At 38.5% G+C, this 22,685-nt stretch overlaps 1 protein-coding gene across 1 annotated transcript in view; it reads right to left on the reverse strand.

Moving 5' to 3' along the window:
* The window catches only part of ZC3H6 (zinc finger CCCH-type containing 6), a 17,071-nt gene extending 5,353 nt beyond the window's left edge, over positions 1 to 11,718 (reverse strand). The window contains exons 1-9 of the mRNA XM_009581882.1: positions 11,538 to 11,718; positions 10,081 to 10,206; positions 8,790 to 9,045; positions 6,746 to 6,867; positions 4,156 to 4,272; positions 2,540 to 2,651; positions 1,844 to 1,953; positions 788 to 1,041; positions 1 to 163 (exon numbers count right to left, since the gene is read on the reverse strand). The exon at positions 1 to 163 is cut by the window's left edge and continues 352 nt beyond it. Of these exons, the coding sequence (XP_009580177.1) occupies positions 1 to 163; positions 788 to 1,041; positions 1,844 to 1,953; positions 2,540 to 2,651; positions 4,156 to 4,272; positions 6,746 to 6,867; positions 8,790 to 9,021 (1,110 nt within the window). The 5' untranslated portion in view covers positions 9,022 to 9,045; positions 10,081 to 10,206; positions 11,538 to 11,718. The remainder of the gene's footprint in view (positions 164 to 787; positions 1,042 to 1,843; positions 1,954 to 2,539; positions 2,652 to 4,155; positions 4,273 to 6,745; positions 6,868 to 8,789; positions 9,046 to 10,080; positions 10,207 to 11,537) is intronic.
* Between the last annotated feature and the right edge of the window lie 10,967 nt (positions 11,719 to 22,685).

Consider the following 22,685-nt stretch of genomic DNA (forward strand, 5'->3'; position numbering starts at 1 on the left):
ATGTCCAGGAGAACCTGGGTGCATTGGCGGCCCGTTATGTCCTTGTGACATGCCGGGTCCCGGCCCTGGACTTGAACCTGGGTTATACATCTGCTGAGAATGTGGGTCATTTCCCTGAAACGGCGGTCTCGGTGGTGATGCGCTGTTATAGAAGGTTGGTGGCCTGTAGGCAAAAGAAAATTAGTGAGTCAAATTTTGCACCTGCAAAGATCAACAGCCTGTTGGCTACCTCCTTCCCCTCCTCACTCTTACAGACGTCTGTTTGTACTTATTTAATCTTAAGCTAGATAAAAATCTGAAAGAAGCAAAATAATTTTCAAAGAGAGTAACTATATACATTACACACGACAGAGCTTGTCTGGAAGTAGAACGTTTTTTCAATATTAGCACATGCAGAACTGGACATTTGCTGCAACTAAGAGTTTTAAATATCCCAGACCAACAGTCTCCATCAGGAGCGTCGATTGGCTTGGGTCAAGAAAAAGCTAACTACAAAAAGAGTTCAGAAGAGAATGAACTTTGCTCAACCTGCAAATGGAGATAGGCAAGGCAGGCACAGAGCCAAAACAAGAGCCAATGGAGTGACTTTCTGCAAGGTCAAGGCTCAGTAAGTTCTCTTCTATGGAAAGCATTAAATAAGTAAATAATTATGATAGCCAATATTTGAGAGATCATTAACTTAGCAATATACTCAGAAGTATATACTTCTGACAGAAACAAAGAGCATTGTTTAAATATTTATGCAGCCATGTTTAAGGAGAGTTCTACGCAAAATTCTAAAACCTACTTTTTTCCAATTTTGTGTGCTAAATCCACAGTAGGCTTCACAACTATTTCAAAGAGAGATGGGATTTTCTTATATTCTCCTGAAGGATCTTGATAATTTTCTATATCGGACTCAGAAAACGGATATTGCTCTGGCGGGGTTGGCAGAAGTCCAACACCGGGTGGTGGCTTTGGGAGAGGAACTATGCCACGCTTTCTGAGTTCCTCCAGTTCTTTCTCATCTTCATTCTGTGGTTCCTCCTCAGTATTCAAAACCTAGAACAAAGCAATGTAGCAAACACTTCATTAATTTTGCAGTGCAATTCAATTTAGTCTTGCGCTTTCCATTTAAATATAATTACCTGCTACAATACTACTATATATTGACATCAAACTCAGATGAATTATAAATCTATTATTGCTTGTTCCGCAGGACACCGATTCACAGCCAGAAAGAAAACGATTTCTGTAGTCAGGAAAGGACAATTTCACACAAGTCCATTTCCTTCAAACAGTAATTGTAAGTGACAGAAATTGAAGGACTTACTCTAGGATTCATAATGTTTCTAGTGATAAATTCAGGCCACTTTTCTGTTAAGGCCTGTTGTACAGTAACTGGAGAAAGACGCAAATATCCTACTTAGCACAAAGGTCAAGATCTCATGAATCATTCAGAGGAGGCACCTCATTCCTTTCTCCACTCTGAGTGCAGAAGTCAGTCAGATGCTATCTACCTGTTAGGCAGCTCAACGTAGACAGCATAAAAGCCACATTTCCTGTTACAGAGTACCTGAAGATTCCCACAGAAAGGGACGCAAAAGAAAGTTCATGGGCAGAAACCTGAGTTGTGAAATAAACGAGTCTGATACGGCTGAAAAATAACTGAGTAACTGACGGCAAGGGGAATTCCTGGTATCGAACCTGGTCACAGACTTACTGTGCTAAAGAGCAACAGGGAAGCTTAACATCATTACTGTTTAGCACCACACTCCCCAAGAATCCCACGGAAATTTGTAGCAACCTCCCCCCTATTCTTTCTAGCAACAAACCTTGTGTTTACAGACTACGGATTGCTTACCTTATCCAACAGCTCTTTTGTTTCTGCAGTCAGGGGAGCATGAGAAAATTTGCACTTATCTCCTTGATAGCATTTTGCTCCTGTATGGTAGAACTTGCAAGGGAATTCATGTAAGCAATGTATTAAGGATTCCTAACAAAGGCTGATTTCTAGTTTGCACTGTTTGGCAAGTTTATGAAATGCAGCTGTCAACTATCCTTCAATTCTTCACCAGTACTTAATCTTTCCAAAGCAGTATGTTAAGAATTTTGAAAGCTAATAACCAACTTACCTCGTAGCTCCATTTAACATTCTACTAATAATTACATTACTGTGGCCTTAACATTATTTTTGACTTGATTCTAAAACCGTGATTAAAAAGATGAAGGTCTCAATTCCAGAATAAAACACAAGTCCTTTACAACAAACAAGAACAGATCAGGGTTTTAAAAGTATATGGACATATGCATTTAACTTCAAGGGGTTTTATCCTTTAAAACATTAAAAATCTTTAAAACCAAAAACAAACCAGTAATCTTATATGTATTTTCTCCTCCTAAGTATTTGAGCAGAAAAATAATCTTCTTATAGTAAATCTATGTAGTCTTTGGTATAGTCTGTTAAGAAAAGAAATAGCTACCCTTAAAAATCACTTACATAATTAAGAGTAAATATAAACTTTCAGTTTAATTCCAGTATTTTTTTTTTAAAGGATATTGTGCAAATAAATGCAGTTCTCTCCTTTGGTGCAGTAACCCTGTATGTAAAACTTGCAGATTTCCTTTTTCTTTTCAATCTCTGCATCATGATCAAATTTACACTGTTCTCCCTATAAATAAAAAAAAGAAAAAACATTATCAATCTGAAGTGCTGAGTAATTCCATTTCATATTTAAAGAAAAACATCCTCCTTAGCCGAATTTAAACTTTTTATCTTTACTAACACAGAATTTCATTATAAGCATGTCCCTGAAAACTGTGAACAGGGGGGCCTGGACATAGAGAAACAATTCCTGAATCGGGATTCAATCGGGAATATATGCAGTGGTCACAGAAAACAAGCTGGCCTTACAGTACCAGTTCTCTTCTCTGTCTCCACCCAGCAATTTGCATCAAAAAGGCATTTAAACAAATACTTTACTGAAACTCTTCTCCATATAAACAATTACGTACTTGATCAGAAAACCTGATTGTTTTAAGGGTGTGTGGGTGAACTTAAAAAAGTCCAACAAGCAAAGTATTAAGACTCTTCCACGTAGGAAAAATAGAGTCCAAATAACATCAAGTTTGTATCAACCATATCATGTATGCATTAGGATTACTTTGCTGGAGAGGTTTTATGCGTATTTTTTATATTTATTTTCATGAAAAATACACCAAGTGCTCTTTCAGCCACTTGTTTTAGATCTGAAGGTGGCAGCAAATACTCATCTTACTGAGCATGGCAGACTAAAATTATATATAAAGGCAGCAACAAATGCATTGTTTTCAGTTCCCCCCCCAGTTTGGGAAAAAAGCATACTCATTTTCACCTTTACTTTGACCATTTGAAGAAGAAACAGAAAACATTCTATCTCTAAATACACAGAGAAACCAAATATAAATGACACACTCACTTATTCGAGAAGCATGCAGTTTTTCTTAAGTGTGTTTTATAACTGACTGAACTAGTCTCACATCAGAGGATTCAAGTCCACAGCAGCATAAGCTTCAAAATGAAGCAATAGCAATTTTTTTTTAATGTAATAAGAGACTGTCTTGCTAGGGCTTTCGCTTGACAGCTGACTGCTCTGAATAGCACTGTCTTCTTTCTGCTGCCTTCCACTTGCTGGCTGAAGGAAGATGATTCTTTGGTAGGGGAACTATTACTACAACCCCACTTTTTACTTTAGAGAGAAAAATAATTTAGCATAATTAAGCAATTCCTTCAATGTTTCAAAATTAGCAGTAGCACATAAAAGAGAAATCTAATACATTCAGAAATCATTGCCTATTTAGAGATTCCATACTTGTAAGATTTGTATATTTACATATGATACATTGTCAGTGTAAGTTTATGATACTATCACAGATGTTTTTACCGTATATACTAATAAGCAAACACAACCATTTTTAATAGAATTTGCTACAATTCAAAATGTGTAACAGAAGGGGATATTTTTCCACAAGTACTTCTGTTGGCATTTATCTATAAATATGCAAAACATTAGAAATAAAAACATCAAGTTTCAACATACAAGTTTCCTTTGCATCAGCTGAAGTAAAAAAGAACAGAGCATCTTCTCCCCTTCCTCACACCAAAGACCATGACCGACAGACACAGTGCATAATTACCTTAATACATCTCCCTTCAAGGAAATATTTACAAATTTGTTTGCCTTTGTGTTCCACTGTGTGCTGATTTATGAACTCCTGACTCATATTAACCCATTTCTTCACTGGTTTGCCGTCCTGTAAGAAAAATGAACATCCCACTGATGCTTACTTATTGAGCGCAGTTGCAAAAATACTAGAGCATACTTGGTGCGCTAGTTACCCAAAATGTGATTCACTACACCATGATTTAAGTTCTTAAAATTATTATACCCACAGCTCAAAGGAAAGGTAAATACACATAGTTTTTCTTAGCTGCTTTAACACAGAGTCTTTTTTATAAATGCAGCCAAATCAGAAACTTCTTACAACATAGCAGACACAAATAACTTCACTGAATGGACAGATTATCTCGCGCTTCATTTGACAATGCCAGAAAGCAGGGCTGACTCCTGGGCACCCACTAAGTCAGGGCCAACCGCCCCCTGATCAAGGGCACCTCTGCAGACAGCCAGGAGTTGAGTAATCATCCAGGCTTCCAGACCACCGTCTTAGCCACAAGGCTGTATTTTGCCAATCCTTCCCCTCTACGTGCTTCTCACGCGATTGTCATCTCCAGATTATCTAGCTTCTTTTTTCTCCCAGTAGAAAAAAAATAACCTGTTTGCCTATACTATGAGGCAAAGCAGAGAGGAAGCACAATTCAATCATGACCTAACACGTAAGAATTATTATGTACCTGCTGAGGCAAATAATTGTTCCCTCTTATGATCTGATTCCCATGTGGCATCTGCACTTGAAATAAACTAAAGAAACCGCGGTAAACTCATCTAACCAGAGAGTCTGGGACAGGCGTTGAGGGGGCCTGGCAGAGCTAGTGAAGTCATGGAAGCAGATGGCCTTTAATGAACTGCTGTCTGTGACGCTGCAACACAGGGTAGGAGAAAATGTCTTCTTTGCAGTGCTAGGTGGTTGCCTACTGATCTGATGATAGAGGGAAACAGCTTTTCCGATTTCCGATGTTCACAAAAATGAGCAGGGATCTGACTGCTGAGTGGGAACTTCTGAAACAGAATGGATGTGGTTCCCCGCAGTCATCACACTGCATCACGAGCACACACGAGCATCAGCACATCAAGTGTCCGGTCTCATTTTGCTCGGCAGATTAGGCAATGTCACAAAACGCTAACACTAAGAATGATTTGCGGATTTTGTTGACATTGAGAAGCAGAAATCTTCAAGCTAGAAATGCCACTCCTGGATCAGTCAAGATCCATTTTCTACTCTGAACACATCAAATCCAGAGAAATCTCAGCTGCTTCAGACAAAGCAGCTTTGAACCTAACACTTGATCCTCTTCAAGGTTAACACAAGTATCACATAAACACGATGCTCCAAGTCTCTCTGGGAGCGCTGCAAAACAGCAACCATCCCACACCGCAAAGCACTCGAAACAACGGCCTGAGGAAGGTTGAAACACTCCCACCGTGTCCCCAAGAATCCCAGGGACGTCGCAGTGCAGCTCAGAAGTCTCAGCAGTTACCCCACCACACCGCGCAGCTCAGCATCTGCGTCGCAGAATTCATTATTTCGCTGTAGCCAGGAGCCCAGCTTTTTGTTTTCTGCCTCCCAGCCCTGCTGGGACCTGCCTGCAGCTGCCTCCTCACCTCCACCCCTCCCCACGGCTTGGGAGATGGCGCTGAGGACAGGGCACGCTCTACAGCAACAGCAAGGAGGAATCCTATAAAGGAGGCATCGTCCTAACAGATCAAACGACTGCCCTTTTCCCTACCACATGCAGGGCAGGGAAAGGAACATCTGATCGGGACCACCCAGGAGCCCCAGAGAGTTAGGCCAGCTGGAGAACACGGGGAAAAATTAACATGGCTGAGTTACACATCACCGCATTAGTGAGAAGCCAGCCGTGTGCATTCTTGAGTGCAGGAGGGAGGAGAACCACAGACATTTTAGTTGCAGTATACAGACTTAAATATGATTCGGCTTAAATAATGTTTTTCAGCCATGGATGGATTTGATCCACTAATCATCAATTTTGTCTTGTTTTTAATTTAAATGAAGATTGGAGTGAGAAATTTACAAATACCATGGCAATACTGGACCCTATGTTTTCTCTAATTCCTGTGCAAAGAATTACTAAATGAAAACCAAGGTCACATATATTTCCATTTCCACAGTCACAGCTACGGAAGGAGAAGGAGAATTCTTCAGGATTCAGACAAAAACTGGCACAAGCTGTGAAGGCATTCATTTTCTTTGCTGAAAAACCTGAGGTGAACTGGTAGTAGCAAAACATCTTATTTCAGAAACAGTTATCATTAAAGTTCATACACCATTCAAAATCAAAGCTCATAAACCACTTTCTGCTAGTTTTTCGTATTTCCAAGAAAAACGAGAAAATTACGTATTAGCTTAAGTTATCTATTATACTTTGTACATACATACTTTCCAACAAGTGTTGGAAAATTCTAATAATTTTCTAGATAAGAGAAAAAAGTTTAAAGATATGTATTTTTAAGTAGTCTTCTGTAAAAGCAAAGCATCCAGTCATTTGCAACAACTACATTAGGAATTCAGCTTTAATTCCACGTACCTCATGAAAGCCATCAGAGCCTTTATTGCCCCCTCTTCCCCTTCCACGATCTTTACGCTTCAGTTTCTTTTGCATTCCACGCCCTCGCCCAACATTGTAATTATTACCTCTTTGAGAAATACCTGAAAAACAGTAATGACCTCTTTAAATGACCTCAGAAAGTAAAGAAAAATGGTCATCTAGTGACATCGAATACACACAAATCTAACAAACTAAATATCTACCTTTTTGCAGTCTGAATTTCTAAATACTATCTTGAATCACAAGTTGGCAAGTACAACACCACCAGCCAATTGTAATTCTGTGCAACTGCCTGCTCTTTGAAAAGCTCTCCAAATCAATAGCAGACTGACAAACTGAATATAAAATTAATCATGTAGCTTCTCACAATTAGAAATGCAGACGTGCTATTTCTAACTAGCCCAAATACTTGAAATACTTTGTGCCGTTTGGTCACTTTCTGAACGCAGAACTAACCAGTACAACTGGCATCCAGGTGTGTGTGCATGTTTCGTTGTCACAACATGCAAGAAACCTGAGATCATGACCTAAGAAATATGACTGAACAGCTTTGGATATAAAAATGTTTCATGGTAACTATTTGTAAGTCTCAAGACAGTAATTATCCAACCAGCAGCATGCCAGGAGTCATGGTCTTAACTAAAACCACCGAGACAGAGTATCTGCTTTCTCATCAATTTCAATTTAAAACCAAAGAAAACCAGTTATAAAGTTCTGCGGACATCACACCCGCTTCAGGTGGCAGCTGCTCCACGACAGGAAGGCTGATTCCAGTGAAAACACCTTGACTTCATCTCAGATGACTTGCAGACAGAGATTTTGAAGCAGTACTGCCAAGCAGCACATGAAAAGCCATTTTTGTCTCGGCTAAAAAGATTCTGCCAATTTTTTGCCGATTTATTTTATTGTGAACCAAAACAGAATACTATAAAACTTCACTGTAGTAAATGAAAGACACCTTACTACCTTTGAATAACACAGTATTTTCCCGAGAACCACTAAGGTATTCATACTGTCATACAAAAGCCTACTCAAATCTTGCCTGGGAGACAAACTTTTAGTCATGATTAAAGGGAGAAAATTTTGCAAACTGAATCGACAGTTTCTGAAATGAGAACTTGATCTCATAGAAAAAGGGATGAGAACAAGTTAAGCATTTCTAGATGGTAGATCAGGCTACCTCTGTCAACGGTATACACCATCTCCATTGCCTAACCTTCCACACCCCACGGCAATATGCAGTAATACAAGACAACGGGGGAGTCACAAGTCCCTTCATAATACGGAGGCCTTCATAAACTGGCTCAATGAATTGCATTACAATGGTAAGGAAATGATGAGACACCAAATGAAAGGTGCAAACAAGAATGCTTGCATAACTAGGCTTATATAAGTAAGGCATGAAATAAGGGCAGCAGGACTCTTTCAGGAATACGTTGCTTAAGAGGAATACTTTCTCACCAGCGTTTGTATCGGCCCAGCTTTGAATGCAAGAAAAGTTGTGAAAAGAAAAATAAAAGGATACTAGCATACTTGTGGGGCACACTAACAAAAGTATTCAGGCACCTACCAAAATTTCTAGGTACTTAATTTTTTTTTTTTTGGGGGGGTGCTAAATCAGATTTTGGAATTGACATATTCACATTCTTCCCCCAATCAAGTCCCATTTCAGACTTTCATAAACTACCACCAGAAAGTCACTTTACAGCCCTATGACTTCTTACCCGAGCAGTTACACAACAAAGATCTTGGCTTTTTAATAGAGTTTTATTTCTTTATTTACTACGAACACATTACCCAACACTTGATCTTTTTCTTCAATATATGCATCAGTGCAACCGTACGATATTATTCCTTCACGATGAACAGCATTATCACTTACTGATGGGAGACTGCAAGCTCACAGGAAAGCCACCACTGGCAGCTTTCTTTAATCAGCTCTCAAGACAAACATCCTGAAATGATGCATGATACAACTGCTGCCACCATCCGTTACTACAGTTAACGATTCAAATTATCTTACCTTTCTGGATCCCTTTCATCCCCTGTTTTTTCACTGGTTCTTTCGGGAATGGAGGTCCTAAATCAGTACTGGAGGTCTCTTTAGCTTGCCTGTATTGTTTAAGCTGATCAGCAAAATCTTCATCCTTTTCTTCCTCGTTATAATTACCAAAGTTTTCATCACTGTAATGACTATAGTCGTCATACTCCTTACTTTTTACATTTTTTTTATGTTGCATTTTCTGTGAACTCATGTAATTTCCTGATACGTGTCCATGCTGTATGAAAGGGATTGCACTGTTCAGAAGCAACTCAGTATTTCAAAAAACACCCCTCCAAACTGCTCTACAAAACCAATCGGTTTTACCCTGTTTTATTGTCATGCTGTCTACCAGATTTGCACAAACAAGCGCCAATAATACACAGTGAAAATCAGTTATTCAGTAAAAATTACTACTTTTGATGCTGAATGCACCAAAATTGGAAAAAAGATAAAAAAGAACAGCATCAGCATCTATACTCCAGAAAACTTTTCAGTGGGGTTGACAAAGCATTTTTATGTATGCAGTTCTAAGTGTTCTAAGTGCTACTTAGATGAACTATGATTAAAATAATTTTTTTCCCTTCATGATCTCCAATCCTGATGATATCGGACACAGATGATGCAATCTGTCCTGTCTCTGTCAGTCAGGATAAAATACTGCTTATGGCCACTCCTAAGCCAGCACTGTCCCTTCTCCAGTTTCTGCAGACCGGATCTTCAGTTTGTTAATAAATTAGGCTGGCTTAGAGGTTTCTGGAATGGTTTCAGGCTAAAAGGAAAATCTCCTCTCCTCTGAAGTATCAGAGTTTCATCAACCCTCTAGCTGCTCTATCGCAGCTTTAGAGAACGGCATTCTGTTTCACCCTGTGGTCTCAGGAAGGCTATCGAGCTGCACTGACTGAGAAAAGCCAGGACAAATTGAACTATCAGAAAGCAGAATCAACTCTAGATATTTAAAGGTGGCTTTTCAAGAGCTGTTTCCTCTTAGTACCGTCTAAATCCAATGTAGGCAGTAATAAAGATATCTTAATTGTGGCCTGATGGAGGAAAAAATAGCATCAGGCTTGTTTACACCACCTACCTTCATGCCACAGATAATGCTTTACATTTGGAAATCTACCCAAGGAGATGAGAACTAGATGTGCTTCCCGAAATCTGTGAGAAGGGGCACTGTGATCAAGTCAGCCTTCAAAAACCGCATCGTTTACATTTACATTTTTTAAATTACACCTAAATAAAGACATGAGAAATCAATTAAAAAAAATACTACCTGACTGAACGAAGAATCATAATCTCTGTATGAAGAGCTGCTACTCTTTTTATGTGGTCTTTCTGTACGCTCAATATCAGAGTCATGGCTGTAGTCTGAACTGTCATCACTGGAAGGGGAGTTATGCTGAAAAAAAGAAGAAAATAGCGCTCTCAAACATTGTTATATAATTCTCTGTGGAACTGATCTGCTGTATATGAACTTAAAGGAAGCATTAGCCTAATAAATGAAAATACTTTCTTAACTCTCACAAACCTCTGCTTCTGGAGGAAGCTAAAAAAAGCACACACTTTGATGACCCGCTCTTTTTATCAGAGAAAGAGATCTGATCCGATGAAGCTTCGAATGTAAACATTGAGGGCTATGTGGTTTCTCTGGGTTCTATCAGCTTCCTTCGGGTCTCTCTGAGCCCTGCTTCTTTGTGAGATAGCAGGGATGCTGCTGGAAGGCTAACAAATCTGGGAGATGGCTAGAAACTTGCATATGACCATAGAAATTAATAGCATCCTGTCATTTTCTGCAGGGAGAAAAGTCAGTGTTACTTCATTACAAGTGTTTTATTTAAATATATTGTTTTGCAGAAAATTTAGAGGGGAAACCACAAAAGAATACTATATTTCTGCAATTTTTAGAAAAGGACCATCGGGTTTAATTTTCTAGGTTAAAATTTTGCTGTTGCATTTATTTCAGTTGACTAAAATATATATTAGAAACATTATCTTAACGAACTTTACTAAGAATTCACTTAATCAGCCTGAAATCTTTTCTTTCCATAAATATGATAATTAGCACAAAAAGTGAAATTAATAAATTCACATTTTGCCTCTTATCCTAAAAAACTCGCACTCGCTATGGTTCAGCTACCATTATCATTGTCAGTGGCCACTACTTAACTTACACCGCTGCTTAAGATTTAAACAATTTAAGAAGTGGTTTAACACTTTGGCCTTTCATGTCAGAACTACCACAACCACTGACAATGGCAGAGAGTAAAATGTTCGTGTCGGTATTTTGTAAATTGCTATTAAAAGAAATACCGAAATAACTAAGCATCCAATGAAGATGTATATCACAAATAACACAGTTACACCTACAAACTGATTTTGTACTTATTTTAAATATAAGCAGATGAAAACCAAGTTTACGAAAATGCACTTAGGCAAAGCTAACAAGCAAGTTTCCAAACTATCACTTGAAACGTGCGATGGCTGTCAGTGACACATAAACTGTCACTGAAACGTGTGAACATGCACTTCCATGTGTGTAAAGTCTACTTAAACAAATTCTTTAATATTGAAGTGCATTGGTAAGATAAGAATCCCAAAACTTGCCCTCAGACCAAAGATTGCCTAAATAATAATGAAACCATTTTAGTTTTCTTCTCTAATTTCCTGGATTCTTGTCTAAACCTGGAATTAAAATAAGCACCTCCAAAATTTTGGTTTGCATGTCCTAACCTTATGCTTATCCCGTCTTCTTCTTTTTGATTTTTTCTTTTCTTTTTCTTTTTTGCGTTTCTTCCGTGATTTTCTATGTCCTTTTTCATTTTTCTGTTTATCATCACTTTTTGTACCATGTTCCTTCACATCTTCATACGCTGCATCATCTATTTCACCATCTTCTAGCTCTCCATCTTCTCTGTAGGAGGAAAAATATCAATACAATAAAATTACATGTTATTATCCATCTCATGTGTCCAGCAGCACAGTAAAACCAAACACACCCCGTATTTCTTTCCACCACTTAATTTTTATACATGTGCATATACTTTTTAATACATGTAACACCCCAAGAACTACTAGGATTTTAGAATTTTCTTTTATAGTTAAAAAAAAAGGAATGCAAGCCATTAAATGGCCTTGAATGTACCACAAAATTAAAAAGTTTAAAAACAATGTATTTTTTTTTTCTTCTCAGAACAAAGGTCTTCTCTTCTTACATAGTTTTTTCCAACTTGGATAAAATAACCTTGCCCTTAAACACATTTCAAACTGAAGAGGTAGTTTAACCATTTCCAGAAATACTCCTACTACAATGCTATTACATGCCTTTAAGGTGCTGTATTTGCAGAACTGATGTGATCAAAATTAAAGGCAATTAAAACTCTCTGAAAACCATATAGTTAAAGAGTAGCAAAGAAGTAGTTGGGCACTGCAGGAAAAGCAATGCATAGTAGCACAAACATCTCCTTCAACACACAAGCTCCTGGAACTAAAGATGGGTCTGTAGCATCTAGGGTGCAATGGCCAAAGTCATGAGCAATTTGAAAAAGAAGAATTAATTCAGTGGTTTAAGTGGACTCTTCAGAAGAAATTAGTAGTAGTAGTTGACTAGAAATGAGTAGTTAACATTTGAATGTCATTTGCTAGAATCTAAAAACTGACAGAAAACAGACATCCGATGATGCTATTTTTCTAAGCTACCCGGGGCAGGTTTTTTCTTTTTAAAATTTGTAACATTGACATTTGTAGGGGATTTTTTTCATACATCAGTAAATACTGTAAATGGAACAATATGCATGTGAATGTAACTTCTGCATACGAATGCGACCGTCTCAAAAGTCTTCAAACTGGAGTAACACCAAAGGATGATTAAAAAAAAAAACCTAACACAAAATGTAACACTTTAAGTGCTTGTAGACTAAATAACAGAAAGGCTTGTGTTTATCTCCATCAGTAGAAGGAAGAAAGTTTCCATGATTATGTAAGACTTTAAAGTTTTGTCTACTGACCCAAACAGTAACAACCCTGAAAATATTTTGCCAGGATAGAAACATTTTGACAAAACACCAGCTAGCCTATTTCTCATCCCTATTTCAGACATACTGCTGAAGCCATCTCAACTCCCTTTCTACTACTTGGCATTTGCTGAGTTTTGGTTGTGGAAGAATTTACTGCTTTTAAACATTTATAATTGGCTCTATATAATTATTTCTACATTACTGCCACTGCTTCAGAAATTCAGCCTTTGCAGGCATCGTGGAACCTTACAGAAGCTCAGTCCTGAATTTTTACATGGAGATTGCTTGAAAATGCCATCAGTCCTATGGTGTCTGAAACCCTCACTCTATGAATGTACCAGATTCAGCAGAGGGTGGGGGCAGCAAGGGGAGAAGCCTGTAGATACCACAAAACTATATATTAAAAAAAAAAAAAAAACCAAACCTAAAACAAGACCAAACTAGTGCTGGGGGCAGTAGAAGGTATTAGGACAGAAGTGGTAATTAGGCTATACTAAATTGCCTTACAATTTGTCCACCTCAGTTCTGTATTCACAATTAGCTAACCTGATGATCAACTCTGTCCACTTCGAGGGACTGCGAATAGTAGGAAGGGGGAAGAACTCACCAGGAAGCGAAAGACCTGAGTCTCCACAGTAAAAAAAACAGTGGTTGAGAAGTTAGAAGCAACCCAAAGTTATGACTTTTTGAAAGAGGAGTAAATGGATATGCCAGGGAAAAGAAAAGGGGGGAAGAAATGACTGCTGTATTGTCACCTCGTATGTCCTGCAACTTCTTAGAACTAAATGCTCTTAGCAACCACAATGCAAAAAAGAGGGAGGGGGAAAAAAAACCCAAACCCACAAAAAAACCAAACAAAAAAACCACCACCAAGATATGATTATAGATCACTAACCAGCCAAAAAATGGAAGGAAAAAAAACCACATTCAGATTATTGACTTGCATAAAGGCTTTGGAGAAAAACTAAGGAAATCCATCAATTTCAAGGTACCACCTCTTCACCTTTAATTCTCAACTACTGGTGGGATCCTACAGCGTATCTACAGCAACTGCGACACTTTCCTATCACCTCGTGGCAGCCCACCGCAACCACGTAAATACAAGCCTCATGAAGATGCTTCGCTGTATTACAAGATCAAGAAGGGGACTCAAAGAACAAAGGCAGCTAGCCTAACTAGCGATTGCAAAAAGTAGTCTGGAATATGGGAGAAAATAATCTAGACAAGTATTGAAGCTTCGCTGCATTACAAGATCAAGAAGTGGACTCAAAGAACAAAGGCACTAGCCTAACTAGCGATTGCAAAAAGTAGTCTGGAATATGGGAGAAAATAATCTAGACAAGTATTGAAGATAGTTTTGTTTTGCTAAGTAGCATGAGGCAGCAGGACTGGAAAGAAGGAAAGTTCGTAAGAAGCTTTCAAATGTCAAAATATTAAAAAGTGGGCATAAAAAGACAGATTTAATCTGATTAGAATATTCTGCTGAGGAAGGTGTCATTTAAAGACCATCATCCTTATTGATGGCAGGTAGTGAACTTTCAGGACTTATTGCCACAGGCAGTTGTTGAAGCAGACAGCAGCACATCCCACAGAAAGGGACTGGAAAAATTCACAGAAAACAAGCCCATTAAAGGCACGGCTGTTCCCTCCAACACACTGAATACAACCGTGGACGCTAGGAAAACAAAAGGGAACTTCAAAAGAAGGTAAGAAAAACTGCTCAACTGCTATGTCTTAAGTTTAGCTACACTGCAAATGCAATCGTCACTGGATTTGCTTATGGCCTTAAACATTTACTTGGACGTATTTTGAAAAGGACTTTATTTTTTAGTGCAAATATAAACAGTAGGAAGCTATGAAGTCAAAGTTAGCTTTTGAACAAGTAACAGAAATTAATAATAATAAAGGTATGCCCACTACCAAGTGAGCACCAAACGTGAAGTAGAGAGGCAGCTTCAGAACCCATTTTTATGTGATTTTTACAAGGTGCTCATGGAGATCTGCCGATACACAATCCTTACACTGCCTCACGAAGGACAACATAACACCAAGACATTCCCATACTTAAGAAGAGATAAAGGATCTTCAGAATATGTACGCCAAGCATAAAATAAATCCTGTCTTCAAACACCAGTGTCCGTTATCTCCAGCATTCCCTGACAAATTCTGAAGTACATCATATAATATCCCAAGAAAGCATTTGTCACATCTTTCCAGGAGATACTTGATTAATAAAGTGTGCCTAATGAAGCTGAAACACAAATATTTATGGAACACCTGCAGCTATTAGAAAAAACAGTATTTCATATTTTGACAACGTGAGCTAAACTCACTCTCTCAAGGATGTCTACTCAATTAAAATATCCTCTTAAGTAAAATGCCTACTGAAAATGCTCTTTGGGAAATAAGGTATTCACCAGTTACTAGTTCCTTTGGGAACTGCTGTCATATATTTACACTCTGGGATGCGTCCAGGACTCGAATAACTTTCTAGGTATAACAATCGGGCAGAATCTCAGCAATACTTTCCTCTGGATCCTCAAAATTACAAAAGTCCTCTAATCCCCAAATGCCTAAATTCTTTCCACAAGATTCTAGAATTTTCCAAGCATTGAACTTCAAGAATGTTTTTTTAAAAAAAAAAAAAAAAAAAAAAAAAAAAACCAAAAAAAAAAGACCAGATAAATATGATTTGAAAAGACAATGGTCAAAAATGTATAATTTCTTAGAAATAATTTAATTACACTTCAAAGAAAGTTTAAAGGAAGTGATAGGGCAGAAATTATCTTCCATTTTATAGGCCTTTTCCCCCCATTTAAAATCCAAACTGGAGCTGAACGCTAGCAAGTGAGTGCAGAACCTACACCTTCTAGAAGTTCACTTCCTAATTTTATTCCACAGACTTGGCTATAGCAAGCAGCTATGGGAAGGGCTTTCAGTGATGTGAACAAAGACTACCTCCTTTTCCACCATGAGTAATAAAAGTCAACAAACAGATGTGGTCTGGAAAAAACACAGCTAGCAGATGATTTTCTAGGAAATGGGTCCGAGTCTTAGGTTGCTTTCCCTTTGGCAGTATCTACAAATCACAACACTTATCTAACAAGAGAGAATATGAACTTCTGTTTTGCAAAGTACAGCTTCTCGCTTACAAAATATCTTAGTCTGCTTCTATTATTGCTGGAAATGCCTGACACACAAACCCGAAAATTTTCTTGATCTAGAAAAGCAAGGAAGAATAATTTTGTTGTTTTTGTCAAGATTCACCTCTCTTTCAACTACCCTACCCCACAAAACAATATAGCACAAAAACAACCTTCACTGAAATAATGCCAACAAGCTGTGGGGGGAACAGTTTATGATGCCTACACAACGCATACCTCAGGAGTCAAAAAGACAGCCTCTGCGCTGAAGGAACAAACACTGGCAATTTTTAACTTCTGCCGTGTGTTATTTTCTTGGATTCTATTTGCAAAGGCTGACCTGAATCTGACGCACCTTCAGATTAACAGAATTAAGTTACCAGAAGTTAATACCTGACCTATTACAGCGCAGGCCTGCAGTATAAATTTCTGTCACAGAAAAGGGCAAAAGAGGTTCCTCACCTCTACCCAGAGATCTCAGCTAGCATTACCAAGCCCTTCCCATCCTACTGCATTTAAAGTCCTTTTGGAAGAGAAACAAGAGCGTCTTCATTAAATTTAAGTTGCTCAGAGGTGTTTGGCTACCGCTGCCTGACCTACTGGAACTCCTTCATAAAGAGCCCGGGATGATTTGAATGATTAAAACAAGTTGCCATATGGTATTACTATTTCCTCATAACCCCTGGGACAGCCAACGCAGTCTTGCAATCCAGAACACAGGGGATGCAAAATTAAGTAACATCACCTAGGCTCCACGAGCTAAACAAATCCTAACTAAACCAAAGGCAGCATACTGGCCATGATCTTTCCTACGAGCCCCTGTACAAGGACTAGGTACACACAAAAAAAATTTGGTTCATCTCCAAATCCGAGAGAAAGAACTAAAATCACTGATGGATCCCTCCCTCTTTCACAATCTCCAGATACTCGGCGCTTAATGGATATGTGAAAACAAAACCATAAAGCGTTTCCACTGTCCCAAGTGCATTCCTAGAGCATCTCCAAAATGGATTAGAAAGGCACAGAAGCTAAATTATCAGTCTGGTGAAATCACTGAAAGAGCAGTTACACAAATATTTGGTTAGGGAAAATAGAAATTCACATACAAAGTAACTCACCGTTACTCTAGTGTTTACAGTTTAATTTCTAACATTCAAACTCGGCTTTAACTTACCTTTCTTGCCCTTAGTCCCAGTCATTTTTAAAAATAGCATTCTTTATGTTCGAAGAAGATTTACAACTCAAGCTCCTTATGTCCAAGATACAAAAACGAGATGCATTTTTCTCAGTACACTGAAAATTGTAGCTCTGAAATATTTTAAGAAAACTAAAAGGGTTTTCCCTGTGGGACTGTTTTTCCAATCTTCCTAACAGAAGTACTTAGCATACTTGCAGATACAGGAGGTGCTACATGAGAATCATACTTCTATATGTCTCAAGAACTTACATGAACGAAATCATACAACCAAAATGTGAATCTCTACCATCAAACATTATTTTCTGTTAAGTCCATTTTTGGTAGGTTTGCCTCACAGGTGAGGAAGGGTCTCATTTAAAAATAATTACATTTTGTTTTATAATATGATGCTTTTGACTTTATTTATTAGAATAAGCCTTAAAGAGAATATAAATAGCCAAGAGCTTCTGAAAGCATTACCAGCAACAGAAAAAGTATACAGTAGATAAAAATTAAAGGCTGAAAACATCTCCCTTTTACTTCTTGTACACAGAGATTTGCTGTAGAGAAAGGACAGAGTAACAAGAATGCAAACTTTATACATGAGCAGAACTCTAACACATTAAGTAATTACTTTCAAGAAGCTACTAATTTCTGGTGATAATATTACTGTCCAAAAATAAAATAAAATAAAATCTACTTCTTCCTGAAGTGACTGCATGGTTAAACCTTAACCTCTTTGTTCTGCAACTAGTTCTAGAAGAGATAGGTTATCAGAAGACATCCAGGATGTCCAAAAACTCATCTTCTCATATAGAAGCAGTACATTAACAGCCCTTAATTTACAGGGGCTGATAAGAGCATCATACACCTGTTCTGCTGACCTCTGAATATCTGTGATAAGGACATATCATGCAGGGGAGAGAGCTTAAACTGATGGGAGTGTTTTTGACACCAGTCAAGACTCATCTAGTGAAAAAGCCTTACACACCCTCCGGATATTTTTCCTCCTTAATTTCCTTTGGCCACGTTTTCCTTAGTACCCCAAAGTAGATTTCTCCCTCAGTCCCTCTATTCTAGCTCCTCACACTCCTGCTGCTTCAAATAACCCTCCTGCATATACTTTCCAAACCCAATGCATCTAGAAAAACAGGGTGCTGTACAGCACTCGTGACTGCACAGGCGTACACGGCTATCACTTCTCATCATTACATGCTTACTTTCTGTCCTGTTCACTACCATGCAATGAACCCGCAATACTCCCGCATCTAAGATTTTGGTTTCATACAATTATGAAGAGCACAATAACTCAGACGCAATTCGATGACATGAAAATCACATGTCTAAAGTAAGATCTTAGAGGGCTAAAATTCATGAAATTAATCTGTCCTAGCATACCGCTACACTACAGAATTTATTAATTAATAAGGAAAAGAAGTACAAAACCAGAAGGTGGTGTTGCAGTTAACACAACAAGCCAGTGTCTAACTAGAACTGGCGCTGGCTTCTTTGACAATGTTATGCAGGTCACTTACAGCACTTTTCAGCTGTCTGTTAGTTTTGACCACTCTGCAAATGTGAAGTTATTTTAATCTACAGCCAGGCAGCAGAACTGCACCATGAAAAGTTACAGACCAGGTTGCTTGGGTTTTTTAACCTCTGTTTCGCTTTTATCCCCAGGGCTGGCTTTAACAGATACTGTTCCCATAAAATGGGGGAAAGAAGTGAGAAAGACAGCAGCAACGCTGCCAAAAAATTGCCTCCTGTGGTGGCACTGGAGGCCAACAAGCAACTTTTGGACAGCTGACCCTCTCACCCTGCTGCCTAACCATCTCCAGTCTCTGGGGTTTAATGCTGTAGAAGAAATTACAGAAATTCACACAGGCCACCTCCTCCTCCCCAGGAGGACGAGGAGTAACAGCTATGTAAGCCAGCTGCGTTTTTGCCACTCCTGCAATGTTTGCTGGCTGGCAAGTAAGCCTTGTTTGCCCACAGGGCATATTTGGGAGTGATTATTAATCTCGTCACTTCCTAGTTTCCTAATGTCAAAGCAAGTTTTGAAATCATGCTTGAAAACAATAAATCACTACAAGGCTGCGTTCAGTAATCACAAACAACTTGAACTTAACATGAACACATTCTTCGGTGATTAACTATTACTGAAAAAAAAAAGTCTCTAAAACCAGCTATAAGTAAATATTTTCAAACCAAATTATGCACATGTGGACAGAGGGCACGAAAGCACCAGGTAGAATAAAAGAGACGCATTTAAGCCATCAAGCTTAACTAAAGATGGATAGAAGCCTTATGGCAAGGGAGACTGGGAGAGCACTCGGGCTGGACAATAGCAGCTGTGGATTAGAGATCTTTAGCCCTTCTGCTCCACAAATGCTTCCCTGATCTGTAACACTATGTACTTCACAGAGCTGAGGAGCCATGCGGATCGAGACAAGACACGGGCAAAGCCACTTGCAATATAATGTTGACTAAGCAGTAACGGAGAAAACGTAGAACGAAGGTATATAATACAGATTTCAATTTGCTGTTATTCATCTTGGTTACAACCCACCACTTGCATTTTTCCCTTTACTTGCCACCAGCTGTAATTTAGCAGAGCGAGTCTCCATTACAGGGAACTAGACAGACCTGTTAGAGCAGCAGAGTGTAAATCACACTCGCTGAGGACAGGAGTGCAAAACTGGTACACTGAAAGGGAGCAGGCAATTCCTAAGACAGCTGGAAGAGGAAACTGGGAAAATAAAAGAAAAACAAAGGGGTGGCTGGGTGGAGTCTCTATTCACCAGGCACACATAGCTGGCGAAGGACAGGCTTTGGAAGAGCAGCACCAAAGCTAGAAGCAGGCAGACTCACATAATCAAACACTTCAGCTATGCTACATAAAACTCAAATCAGTTTATCTTGAACAAGAATGTGACTGTACCAACTTCCTTTTAAACTGTAAAAATTATATCAAATACCTAATGATAAAGTGTACAATGAGGATTAGCATGGTTCTCGGGAAAAGGAACCTGAAATGCAACAGACAAGCCCAGCTTTGAAGTCCAAACATCCTCTGCAAAAATCAGGACAATTTTCTAAATAAACTTTGCACAGGCCCCTCGGGTGTCTGTCACTGAACTGTCTCTAATGTAGAATTTCCTTTATTGTACCATGAGCCCATAAAAACAGGCCCGATACTTGCAATGCAACTCGTAAGACCATGCTGGCTACAGAAGCATTACTTGCACCTCCGTGATCTGTGAGTTAGTGTCTCCATGTTCAGACCTATCATTAGGTCACTGCTATTTTTACAGCAGATAACGGTATAAGAAATCTCCAAGTCTGGAGATTAAATGACAGTAAAGCAGAGATAGCCAACAGAAACTATCAATACCAACCTAACGTTTTAGATTTTAAAAATAAATGAACTCAGAGTTATTTTCTAAAGTTCCTGGCAATCACAAATCTGACACCGATTTCAAATGCAAAACCAACCAAGTAGCAAACAAGTCCTTCTCAAACCTGTAACAGCTCACTATTAGTCAGAAAATCAAAGTCTACAGAAGTCTGCATGAGGACTGAATTCTTTTGTGTTTGTGACAAGTGTTTAGTTCTTCTCTTAGGCATGTGCATTCATCTACAGCATGATGTATGGGTGGAACAATGCCTTAAAAATAGAGTTGAAGAGAAATGTCAAGCGCCCAGACCTGCAGATGATGGTAACAGCAACCACAAACTATCGCCAGTAATCAGACCTTGCTGACCTCCGGAACAGAGCGATAATTTGCACATCTACACACATTTGTGTATTTATTTGCTGTAACTGAGTTTGCCTGCACCCTGCCTTGGACTTCTTTCTTACCCTATCAAAGATTACCTACGTAACAAGCAATCCTTAATAAAACCTAACCTTACAGGAAAAACTTTAAAAAGACACCTGTTATCTGTGTGTATAGAAAGCCTCAAATACTTCATCGAAGAGAACATCTCCACAGTGAGTTAACTAAAAATATTTAAAGAATGAGAAACCTTCTTCACTTAATCAGGTGCCCCATCTATAAACCAAGAAAATAAAGACTTTGGATTAAAACAATCTTCCAACTTCGAATATTCAAAGTGTGGACAGACAATGTTTTTTACTATTTTCTACTGCTCAGAAACACTAACCAACTTCTTTATAATTCCATAGATCAGTTCAAAACCAAACAAACTAAATGTTAACAGAAATGCTACTAATTTATGCTGCACAAATTGATCTAATCTGTTAAATTATTTCATCAGCTTCCTATTATGGGGTGTACCTACAGTAAACTAGTCCTACTAGTAAAAAAATGATTGCAAGATAAAACGTACTGAAACTAGACATGTTCATTTTAAAATACCAAACTAGTATTACAGTGAGACTCCAATTCAAGGTAACTCAGCATACTGGTGTATCAGGTACTTGCATCTCTCCTATAGAACTTACAACTGGCTTTTCAACTGACTACAACGGAGACCAGACAAAACCAATTCAGTACTAGAAATCGTTCATAGTTAAAGCTGTGCTGCCCCTCCCCCGGGCGAGTCAACCATGTTTTCTGTGGACGGGGAAGACCACGCTTCTCTTTAGACCTTCCCAGTCACCAGCTGGTAGGGAAATCTTTACAAACTTCAGAAAGTTAAAATGCTACATTTTGACAGGATTACATTTACACACCTAATATAATACAAAGACTTATATTCGGGGCTTATTTTTTTCTTTTAACAACGCTCTAGGTGTATTAAGAATACACTTCACTATACACGTCTCAGATCAGAGGGGAGCAGAAGTTTTATAAAAGCCTTGTTTACAAAAAGTATTATTTAACAGGTAAATGTGTTTATTGTTAGTCTTCTGCTCTTCTGAAATTAAAACGTTATAAAGCAATGTTTGTAAATTAACCTGTATTAAAAGTACATTAGACTATTAGGTAGTACTTATTTATTCTATTTCATAATTTACCAGTGTAACAACATGCATACTGGTGAGAACAGCTGATTAGAGGAACTCTACTCGTCAACATCGCATGAGTAACTCCAAGTTAGAAAAACTATGCTTCCAGCAGAACAGTGGGTAACTTGGGCTTGACCTCAAGGAGGACTTTAAAACATGAAGTATTTTCAATCCCTGAAACAGTAAAAAGTCACAGACTTACTAACTCCAGGAACTCTAGAACACTTTGCCTGCTACTGCTGCACAGTTTTCATAAGTAGTTATGCCCTACCTTCAGCAATCCCAGTGGACTACTAGTTTGCTTTTTACACAGCACTCTTTTCGGAACATACAGCATGACACAACTTAGGTCTATTTCACAATTAAAAGCAGGAAGGTGAAAACAAGAATCAGCAGCTCTGGGGTCTGCCCTGAACCTGTTACTAAATCATGGCACGATTTTTGGACCAGTCAGTCAGCTCGTGTGGCCCTCCACTTCCCAATTTTTAACACAGAATTAGTGACTTTCTCCAGTGAGGGAACAGTTACGTTCGCTCACAAGCCCTTTTTCTTCAGTCTTCTGAAGCAAGT

Source organism: Fulmarus glacialis, unplaced genomic scaffold (assembly GCF_000690835.1).
Source record: "Fulmarus glacialis isolate BGI_N327 unplaced genomic scaffold, ASM69083v1 scaffold5820, whole genome shotgun sequence".
NCBI lineage: Eukaryota > Metazoa > Chordata > Aves > Procellariiformes > Procellariidae > Fulmarus > Fulmarus glacialis.